Source organism: Hippoglossus stenolepis, chromosome 12 (genome assembly GCF_022539355.2).
Source record: "Hippoglossus stenolepis isolate QCI-W04-F060 chromosome 12, HSTE1.2, whole genome shotgun sequence".
Classification (NCBI taxonomy): Eukaryota; Metazoa; Chordata; class Actinopteri; order Pleuronectiformes; family Pleuronectidae; genus Hippoglossus; species Hippoglossus stenolepis.
The window spans coordinates 10,127,649-10,138,846 of record NC_061494.1 but is presented as its reverse complement, the minus strand read 5'-3'; the positions used below and the strand labels follow the sequence as shown (position 1 = coordinate 10,138,846).

General features: G+C 41.8%; 1 protein-coding gene across 1 annotated transcript; it reads left to right on the top strand.

Moving 5' to 3' along the window:
• Window positions 1–1,513: 1,513 nt before the first annotated feature.
• Window positions 1,514–7,922, top strand: LOC118119145 (zinc metalloproteinase-disintegrin-like batroxstatin-1). Its single transcript, XM_047342394.1, is given in 19 exon segments — window positions 1,514–1,586; window positions 1,663–1,775; window positions 1,991–2,064; window positions 2,153–2,231; window positions 2,849–2,925; window positions 3,291–3,522; window positions 4,430–4,507; window positions 4,653–4,715; window positions 5,276–5,445; window positions 5,527–5,608; window positions 5,781–5,923; window positions 6,021–6,198; window positions 6,280–6,369; window positions 6,539–6,755; window positions 6,758–6,861; window positions 6,945–7,031; window positions 7,110–7,194; window positions 7,488–7,596; window positions 7,679–7,922. Coding segments are annotated over 19 exon segments (2,298 nt in total).
• The last annotated feature ends 3,276 nt before the right edge of the window (window positions 7,923–11,198 follow it).

Here is an 11,198-nt window from a genome sequence, read left to right as displayed (position 1 = left end):
CCCCTTCATTCAACCATCTAAACCAGACATAATTTGCATATTCAAAATGTGGTGATCTTCAATTAAATTTAAAATAATGTTATTAGTTAATAAAATATGACTTAAAGCCTTTAGTCATTGATAAATATGATTTATAGCATATAAATACTGCTTATTTAAATTGCAGCACAACAGTCTGATCTATCTCTTAAGTATGTGCAGTGCTTTTTAGAAGCATCCTGTCATAGATGTTGATGAAGTCAAGACATGTATTTTGTCAAATTGGTGAGAAAAATGTATTAAGTCATGTCAGGGCAGGCATGACAATAAAATGACCTCAGGACACACACCAACGTGTTTTTAAAAAAAGACTCATAACAATATAATTTAACATTCTGTTATTATTATAAAGTTTTAATTCGTTAAAATGTATAACCAACATCAAAATCTGATTTCTGACTTGCCTCTAGAATTATTGTGTCATCTGCCACCCTTTTCTCATTTTTCATTGTCGCCACTTCCTCACTGGGCTCCTGATAGTCATCGTACATGATGAACATTTCTTTCATCTTCTGCAGTTCTTGTCGGCTCTTCTCTTCATTCTCCTTTGCCCTCGGTTCTGCAAGGTACAGCGGAAAAAGTCTATCAGCTGTTGGTCATTCATCTCGTCTGCCATTATGGTCTTTTCCTCGATTTACTGCACTGTTGAGTTTAGTTGTTCAGGTGATCACTCTGAATATGTTAACCCTTCGATACACAAGCTATGCAAACCCCTTCTCATGCACAACATCGGTCAAAAATTACCCGTATTCATTTCCTGTGTTATTTCATGGCTGGGTGTTTCTTTGCTATATTCTTTTATAGCTTTTCTTTCCTTCTTCATTTAGGAGAAGGCTCCTTTGATGACATAGCAGATGAGTCTATATGTCATGTAAAGTCAAAGATGAGTCTTCTGTTTCATCAAAGGGGCCTTCTCCATTTAGGAGAGCTGGATTCCAAGACACACCTATAACTCCACCTTGATCCTGTAACACAGTCTAGGTCCTCAGCATCAGAGATTTCAGACTCAGTATCAAGGTCAAGAATTGCCTCCTCATTTTCCTCATCCTGTTGTTCTTCAGGCAACCGTAAGTCTGAAATGATTGCCACGAGCCATACTAACACTCTGGATAAACAAAATCAAAAGCATATTTTCAAATGCATATCAATCAATTCACAGTTTATCTTCCCTGATAAAAATATACACACGGGAACATTTGAGATGGAAATGCCTGTGGTGATTCAGTAATATAGATCAGAAACAATTGACAATCAGAAAAACTCAGATCAGAAAGTCATGTGTGGAAAGAAAACAAGTCTCAGTTGTGTTTCAAAAAAAGGACAAACCTTGTATCAGTACCAGTGGGAATGATTACTGTTTACTTTGTGCAACATTTACTTGATATTGTTTACATTGTTCATGATATTACACAGCGGAGAGAGAGAGAGAGAGAGAGAGAGAGAGAGAGTGAGACCTCAGACTGCAAAGCACACAATGAAACAGTCCATCCGACACAGCAACGTGCTTCATACTGGATATCTGTTAGGAATTCTCCTCTCCTCATGGGGTACGACTCTTCCTTTCTTTGTTTCTTTCTTTGTTTCTTTGTTTCTTTCTTTCCTGAAATATCACTTTACTTGCAGGAATAATAGCAGGCGGTGTAAGGACGACCCTATCTCATGTGAAGAAGTACCAAACTGTGACACCTCAGAGACTGAAGGATTCATCTCTCATCAGTGATGCTGCTACACATCAGGTAACAGAGAGAGAGTGTGTGTGTGTGTGTGTGTGTGTGTGTGTGTGTGTGTGTGTGTGTCTCTATCTCTCTCTCTCTCTCTCTCTCTCTCTCTCTCTCTCTCTCTCTCCCTCTCCCTCTCTCTCTCACTACTCTACACTGTATTTAAACATCACATAGTGTTTAATCTCACTGAAGTTGTACTAAAGTCTCTCCTGCTGTGTGTGTGAGTGTAGGCATACCCTGATGAACTCCGGTACTCTTTGACAATCGCAGGGCAGAACTACACTCTGCATCTGGAAAGGAACAAGTGAGAACTTCTTTACTGTGCTGTTCAACACATACTGCTCTAACTTCATTGATCTTTCAATGATATAATACAAATCTGTTCTTTCCAGTGATCTAATCAGGGAAAACGTTTCTGCGACACACTATTCTGATCAGGGCGCCCAAGTCCCAACTATTCCACATCTTGGGGTATGTACCTTTGAGCTCTTTCATCACAATCAAACAAACATTAACATTATCAACCTGCGTTATAATAGACTATATCTTTTTATTCCTTTGATTATACGTGATAAACCCAAACCTGGTAAAGAGACATTTATTTCCCCTTTCCTTGCTGAAATGGCAGAATAAATTTAGTGACGTGGACGATCCAGAGATCTGAAATCAGACTAAAGCATAAAGCATCAAATGATCATCCTACTACAAAGAGTATACATGCATTATTACATTAAGTACAGGATATCCCAGGCCCAGTGGGTTTATGCAATAGCCGAGATATCGTCATGTCACATTTTATGTAAGACATGAAAGTCTTTTCCTCAGATGTCATGACAAATTTGAAAGCTTTTGGTAGTTTCTCAACAACAAAGCTCCTCATTATGAGAGATGACACCACACGCTGTCATTCTTGATTTTTACCTGGAAGAGGACTTGACATATAAGGTCACTTCCTCTGACAATGACACATTTAAATACATCCTCAGATCACATTTCAACACTGTGCTCAGGATATTTGTCAGACGAAGGAAAAAAAAAGTGTGAGAGGTGTGAAATGGCTCCTTCTGAAATGATGTATGTCTGTCCAGGTTCACTGCTACTACCACGGACACATCGTGGGAATGGAGGACTCGTCAGCCAGCGTGGGACTCTGCTCTGGAATGGAGTGAGTGATGCTGCATGTATCTCTAAATACAAAAGGTTATTGTTTCTCATCCCATCATGATTTGGGATTGTAAGTCTCCTGCTGTGACTGATGACCTGCCTTGTCTAATCCGAAGAGATGATCAGTCCTGCAGCATCCATTTGCTCCCTAATGCAGATCATTAAGACTAAAAACCTGTAATCGTGTCAGACTTCTTTGATTAAAGCCGCCTTCTGCTGTCAATATAAAAGACATGCTAGTGTCAAAAGGTGTGGAAAGTGAAAACAAAGGCAGCTACATAATTAGTTTAACTGTTTGAGAATTGCATATGCAAAGGAAAAGGGTTGGGTGTCTGTTTACTCTGAAACTCCTGCTTGGCTCTGCAGGGGGTTTGTGCTTCTCCAGGACCAGATGTACCTGATCGAGCCTGTGGCCGATCCTGACGCAGGACAGCAGGACGACAGACACAGCTCTGAAACTTACAGCAACGAGGGTCTTCATGTTGTTTACAACTACAAACATCTGAGGAGGAAGAGGAGCTCCTGTTCCCATGGAAACACGTACACTTACGATGATCACAGAGCTCGTCCGTCTGGAATGTTCCAGCTCAGCAGTCTGGTAAAGACACAGAAACATGTATACACCAGGTTTGAAACCTGCACATTATACGACTGTTGATATCCAATACTCTCTGTGTTCTTCGATGATATAATAACTTTATTTATAGAGCACTTTTCAAACACTAAGTTACAAAGTGCTTTACACGGGCAGCAGATTAAAACAGACAGGTCATAAAATCATAAGCACAGCATCATTGAAGGAATCACAAATATTAAAAGACAATATTCATTTAAAAGAACTCTAAAAAAATATATTTTCTATTATGTAGGGTAAGTTTCATGCAATAAAATACTACTGTTCACAGCAGCTTCGTATCATTATCACGATACACATTTTTACGTCCTGATAATTCTGTATCTGCAACAAATTTACAGCTAAAACAGACAACCAAACTATACTGGGGATATTTTTTTATTCTAACAACATTAGAACAAAAAGATGAGTTTACGTAATTTGAAAAATCCACTTTACATTAGTTTTAACTTCAGTCAAACAAACTAAGATAACAAGAAAGGAAATCAAAACATGGGAACACAGTAGAAAAAGGAAACAAGGAAGAGACACATAAAACATTGATTTGAATATTTTGCAAAGTATTATTGGAAAAGTTAGCTTCAAAATGCAAATATAATTTTCCTATTTTATTAATGCCATAATTGCATGCATCAAAATGATTCTGTGCGATTACCACTGTATTTTTTTTGTTGCTAAATTGTCAGTAACACTAAACTCAAGCTTTTTTCATCATCATCAAACAATAACCTGGGTCTAACTAAACACAAACACACACACACACACACACACACACACACACACACACACACACACACACACACACACACACACACACACACACACACACACACACTAATGTTTGATATTGTTAATGTCTTGTGTTATTCAGAAAGTCGAAGCCCAGACCATAGAACGTGCAGCAAAACCCAGAACAGTGGAGCTGGTTCTTGTGGCCGACCACACTGAGGTTTGATTTCTTTCTGTTACTGCACATTTAATCATAATGATCTGTAATTCACTTTCCCCTCAAGATGTGGAATGATTGTGTTTTATATCTGAGACTTTATTGCTTAAAGTTCCTTAAGTTAAAAAAATTATCTCTTTTTGTTTAGTATAAGGAGTATAAGAAGACAATAGAGACCAGGATGCTTGAAATAGCAAGCCATGTGGACAAGGTATGTTTGTTTCTCTCTTTGTCTGTCACTTAAAATGATTCAACACAGCTCTGTTTGAACAGCAAAAGAAACAAACATCTGATGTGAGAAAATGATCCAGGACCACACTAAAGTTCAAATGAGTATAAAAGCATTCCACCTATTTTTACCAGTCATTTAGTTTATTTGCCTTGGATGCAGACAAGACTCATTTTCCTCCACAAAGCAGCAACAACAACATGTCACATCAGACTCCACTTCTCACTGTGGCTGTAAATCAATGCAGAAATGTGTCCTAAGACTACCCAGTCTTTACAGACTGTATGTCGACCAATAAAAGGGAATGAAAAGTTTCCTTGTTGTGAAAATCTAACTTTAGCTGTAAATTTTCACACATATCACACAATCGGCTTTGCGTTCTCTGAAAGAGAAGTGCCGACGTGAATGACAGCGCAGACCCAAGTGTGTCTCCCTGTGTGACAGCATCAGTCACTCAGGGATTTACAGCTTCACCTGTTTCCAAAATACTGATATCAGCCATTTACCTGATGATTAATTTGCTTTTATCATCGTGTGTTTAGATGTATCGCCCTATGGGTGTCCGTGTCATGCTGGTCGGCGTGGATATCTGGTCGTACAAAGATCAGATAGAGGTCAGCACCGAATCCAAGCTCACCCTCGATCGATTCCTTGAGTGGCGTCATAGGATCCTGCTGCCGAGAATCCCACACGACAACGCACAGTTCATCACGTAAGACTCAGTTTTTAACTCCCCTTTAAATATAACCTGTCAGAGCTGGGGTCTAATAATGTTTAACTTTTCTTCATTCAGAGGTGTGGATTTTAATGGGTCCACTGTCGGCTTGGCAAGGCAATCCTCAATGTGTAAGTATGGATCTGGAGGTGTCAATCAGGTGAATCTCATTTGTCGTTGATAAATGTAGAATTTCTGCATTGAAAATATAGAAATTAGAAGGAAATGAAAGGGGATCATGTGATGTTAATGTTTATTCTCTATATGTTTGTATGGTGTATATCCTTTTTAAAACTTTTTTGTGACTCCACTTTTTTCTGCTTTACACACAGGATGAAAGCACTGACACATTAAGAGTGGCTTCTATTATTGCACATGAGATAGGTCACAATCTGGGCTTGGCCCATGACACTGAAAAGTGTGTCTGTGGCTCCTCAGTAATTAAAAGAGCATGCATCATGTCTAGGATCATGGGGTAAGCTCAGTTTCTCACCTGCACTTAAACCCCCTCACATCTACCTCTTCTTATATTCTTCTAATATTGACCTCCTCTTCTCTTGTTCTTCCTCCAGATATATGAATCCGAAGCTGTTCAGCAGCTGCAGTCAGCAGCAGCTCAGCCAGATCTTGGAGAAGGTGAACTGGGCCTGTCTGCTGGACACCCCCTCCACCAATCGCATCTACGGAGGGCCAGTGTGCGGGAACGCCTTCCTGGAGCCTGGAGAGGAGTGCGACTGTGGCACCGTGGAGGTCTGTCTGTGCAGACAGGCTGCATCCATAAAATCACAGAATTAAAGCACTGAATTATATTATCCTCTGTCTGCCTCATAGGAATGCAAGAATAACTGCTGCATTGCCACTACCTGCAAACGTAACGCAAGACCCCAGTGTGAAGAGGGAGAGTGCTGCCACAACTGCAGAGTAAGTCATACTCACTATGTCTTCTCTAGATGAGGGAAGTCACGCTGATACTAAATGTGTTACCATATAGCGAGACACTGTCTGACTGTGCCATATGGCCAGGTGTGTGTGAGTGTACGTATTTCAATGAGTCGGTACATCACCATCTGTGTTTCTCTCTGCTCCACAGCTGAAACCAACAGGCAGTGTCTGCCGACCAAAGGCAGGGGACTGTGATCTGGCAGAGTACTGCACCGGCCTCTCTTCCTCCTGTCCGACTGACGCCTACACCCAAAACGGCCTGTCCTGCAACCGTGGGAAAGGATACTGCTACAATGGGCAGTGTCCTTCACAGCAGAAGCACTGCAAGAGACTGTGGGGTCCAGGTAAAATTATAGTTTGGTTTAGATCTGCTTTGATTCTGATGGATCAGGACTCTTACATCTGCTTACATCATACTTCCCTGCAGATCTAGGCATTGCACCTACAGGCACCAAGTGTGGCAACAACATGGTGAGAAAACTGCCTGAAAGAAAAACCTCCATGGACTACAGATTGGTGAACAGTGTCCTTACGGCGTCTTTTATGTCTTTCAGGTGTGCTACAATCAGTGGTGTCAAAACATCACAAACGTAAAAGCGTTTGGGACACACAGCTGCTCGGCCATATGCAACAACCACGGGGTAAAAACAGTTTTAACCTCTCAACACTTTGGAGCACTGCAGATTTGTGACAGCATAACCGAGTGTGATCTCTGACAGGTCTGTAACCACGAGAATAAGTGTCACTGCGACCCCGGCTGGGCCCCACCCTTCTGCGACGTGCAGTTGCCGGTGCTGCCTGAAGGTACATGCTCCATGTCATGCTCGATAGTTGCTTGACCATTTAAATCGCCATGCTTTACACATGTCCGCTCCTCTAATGCTGCGTTTTTCACCAAGATATATTACGTCTCATTGACTCTCACACAATTGAGCAGGGGTCTCCTGGAACTGCCCTGCTAAGTCTGTAAAAATGCAGTAATGATGTTACAGTGAATTAAGTTCTCCGAGCAGGTGATGCGTGCTCGTCCATGAGCAATAGATAGAATATCGTCCTAATCATTACGTGTGCTTGTGTGTTTTTGCGTGTGCGTGCAGAGTCAGGCATGTTGGTGTTTTTTGTGTTGCTGGTGGTTGGAGCACTTCTGCTGGTGGTCCCGGTCATTGGGATTTTGAGGTACTGCATCAGAAAAAGAAAAAGTTATTCCCACAGTGCATAAGGGAAGCTATAGAGACAGAACTCTTAAGTTTTTCCATATTTAATTTCAGCCACTGTGCTTATTATACTACAGATGCCTCCAGTCTACCTCAGGACAGTCAAACCCGGTTCTTCGGTCGAGCAGCACACAAGACAGCTCCTGTCGCGGGAACACACTCATCAGCCAGCCTACGTTTGTGGAGTTTTCGGCCACTCAGCCACTCAGCCAAAACATTGGTTTATTAAGATCACCAAGCCAAAGCCTCCAATGCAGGGGTGTCAAACATACGGCCGGATCCGGCCCGCCAGGGGTTCCAGCTCGGCCCGCCGGATGACTTTGCTAAGTGTGAAAATTACAGAAAGACATAAATTGCATTTCTATAAAAGTAGCTGCTATTCCTAATCAGTCCACTGGGGGTCGCACTGTATCAGTAAGAGCATGCCATAGACTGTAAAACAAGTAAAGAGTAAGAGTAGCGATTTACACTGAGAACCAGAACTAAACAGCAGATGGCATCAACCCGCCTTTTTTAATGCGTCCGGTCTTTTGCTGTCAAAAGCGTGACACCCTCACCCCCAAAGGTCTCTGTCAAAAAAGAGAAAAGTGGACACAGAGTGCAGAGTTTTCCAAGAAAAATGGACCACATCCTATTTTTTTACAAAGGTAACTGGAAAACCTGTGTGTTTGTTGTGTTCGCAGCAAGTTTCTGTACTCAAAGAATATAATATTTGGCGCCACTATGAGACTCACCATGGCGAAAAATACGACCGCTTGCTTTGGATAGCCAAAAGAAGCATAAAGTCAAGTCATTTGTAGCATTTTCAGTTGCAATCGATGAGAGCACTGACATTACAGATGTTGCTCAACTGGCCATATTCATTCGTGGTGTTGATGAGACTTTGGCGGTCACCGAGGAGTTCCTTGAGTTGGTACCTATGACAGACACCACTACAGCGAATGACATTTTTAGCACTCTCGTTGAAGCGCTGAACCGGGTCGGAGTGGACTGGACCCGTGCTGTCAGTGTGGCTACAGACGGCTCACCATCAATGATCGGGAGAAAAACAGGCGTTGTGATGAAATTCAGGGAGAAAGTACAAGCTGCAAATGGAGGACAAAGTTTTTGGACATTTCACTGTATTTTGCACCAGGAGGCATTGTGTTGCAAGTCGTTAAAAATGGATCACGTCATGAAAGTGGTTGTCCAAACTGTTAACTTCATCCGAGCCAGAGGGCTGAATCACCGTCAGTTTGACAGCCTCCTCAGTGATAAAGACGTCACCTGTGGCCTACCATGCCACACTGAAGTAAGGTGGTTAAGCCGAGGTGCCATGCTGAAGCGTTTTTTTTTATCTACGAGAGGAAATTGGACAGTTCATGGAGAAAAAGGGCAAAGCAGTGCATGAATTAAAAAACCCAGAATGGCTGCAGGACCTTGCATTTATGGTGGATATTACAGAGCACTTGAATAACCTGAACAAGATGCTGCAAGGCCGTAAGAAAGTTGTCACACAATATTATGACAGCATACGCGCATTTAAGTTGAAGCTGACTTTGTGGGAGACACAGCTGTCAAGTGGTGCTGCTGCTCATTTCCCTCATCTAAGAAATGTGCAAATGACCGGAGTTACTGCTGACATGAGTCGCTACAAAGACAAAATTACGGAATTGCTGCGGGAGTTTGAGCAGCGGTTTCAGGTATTTGGTGAGCTTGAGACCGAGTTTGCAGTTTTTCACTCGCCATTTACAGTTAAGGCTGCGGATCTGCCCGTCGACATACAGCTTGAGATAATTGACTTACAATGTGATCAGGATTTAAAGGCCAAATTTGCCTCGTCGGACTTGGACACATTTTATCGGTATCTTTTGCCAGGATACCCCAAATTGACAGCCCTGGCAGCAAAAGTTTTGAGCATGTTTGGGACCACCTACCTGTGTGAACAAGTGTTCTCTGTAATGAACATCACAAAAACAAAGCTTCGCTCAAGACTCACACACAAGCACTTGAATGATATTCTTAAATTGGCTGCTATTCAGGAGTTTAAGCCTGATATTGATGCACTTGTGAGGGCTAAAAGATGCCAAGTTTCAGGACAAAATTAATCGGTGAGTTGACCTACTTCATGTAAGATAAGGCTTCAGACACTTTTGCATCCTGAAGAACACAGTTCTGTGAAAATGAAAACGTACTGTTGAAATATTTGACACTGAACATGAAAATGTTTTGCTCTGTAGATCAACTGTGATCTGAAGTTGTAATGCACATGTGTAAATGATAAACTGAAGCACAGTATTGGTGAAATTGCACTTGTTTTTCTGAATAAATTTCAAGGGTTGTGAATCAGAATGTCCCTTAAGAATATGGAGGTTTATGAGTACAAACTTTTTGTAATTTTTTTAATCGATCCAGTAATTGCTTCAAAAACTGCGTAAATGCGATGTCTGCTCCGGAGGCAGAAGCGCTCATTGCCACAGGCAGCAGCGCTCGCTGCTCGCTTTGTGACGCGTTTGATTCCCTCGCATCACAAAGCGAGGGAATCTGCAGAGGAGAGCCCAGGCAGATAAACAGTGGGCTGATGTCTGAGTTTTTGGTCTTTATGTTTCTAGTTTATTGTAGAAAGACCTTAAAATAGGGTTTATCATCCAAAAACCTTCACCAATGATTTAAACATAGAGAAATATTGTCGTTATGTATGCGTTATTATGCTATGATTTTACTGGTCTGGCCCACTTGAGATCAAAGTGGGCAGTATGTGGCCCCTTAACTAAAATGAGTTTGACACCCCTGCTCCAATGCCTCCGGTGAAGCCGAAGCCGTCCTCCGACCTGTCTCTGCTTCCTCACACTCAGCTGGTACGTAAGAAGACACGCAGTCCGTCACTCTTAGTAAACACATAAACGTCTAACAGACAGCTAAAACACAGATGTGCTGAAATAATAGCTTACAAATAAGATGGGGTTTGGAGGAAGAAATTGCAGTTGTGCTGAGAGATACAGAAGCCCTAAACGGACAAGGAATGATACATTATATTTCCTCTGTTTTCCCGTGATAACAAGTTAATTAGGGCCCGAGCACCTCCGGTGGGAGGCCCTATTGTATTTTGAAGGATTTGTATTTCCCTTTTGGGTCTTTTTCAGGGCCTAGACATGCTAAAATTGTTACCAAAGTTTGCAGGGAATTCTGGAGTAATTTGAAATGGGCGTGGAAAAATGGCTCAACAGCGCCATCTAAGGAAAAGCCCCTTAGTTAGCTTTCACCGATCTTCACAAAAATCGTAGCCCAGGTGTATCATGACAAGACAAACAAAAAAGGTCTGAGGTGCAATTGGAAAAAAGCAACAGGAAGCCCGCCATTTTGGATTTAGTGGCCATTTTGGCCATATTCCACATTTTTACTTTGACGAACTTGTCGTAGAGCTTTCATCAGATCAACTTCAAATTGAGGTGAGTGTCATCACAACAAGATGGAGATCTAAACTACCTCGAATTTCAACTTTTCGTCACACCGTGTGACCGTGGCGTGGCTTCAAAGTTTGATTACACGCCATCAAAACACGAGGTTCTGTATCTTAGACATACGTGGTCCAATCGAGTCCAAACTAGACATGTA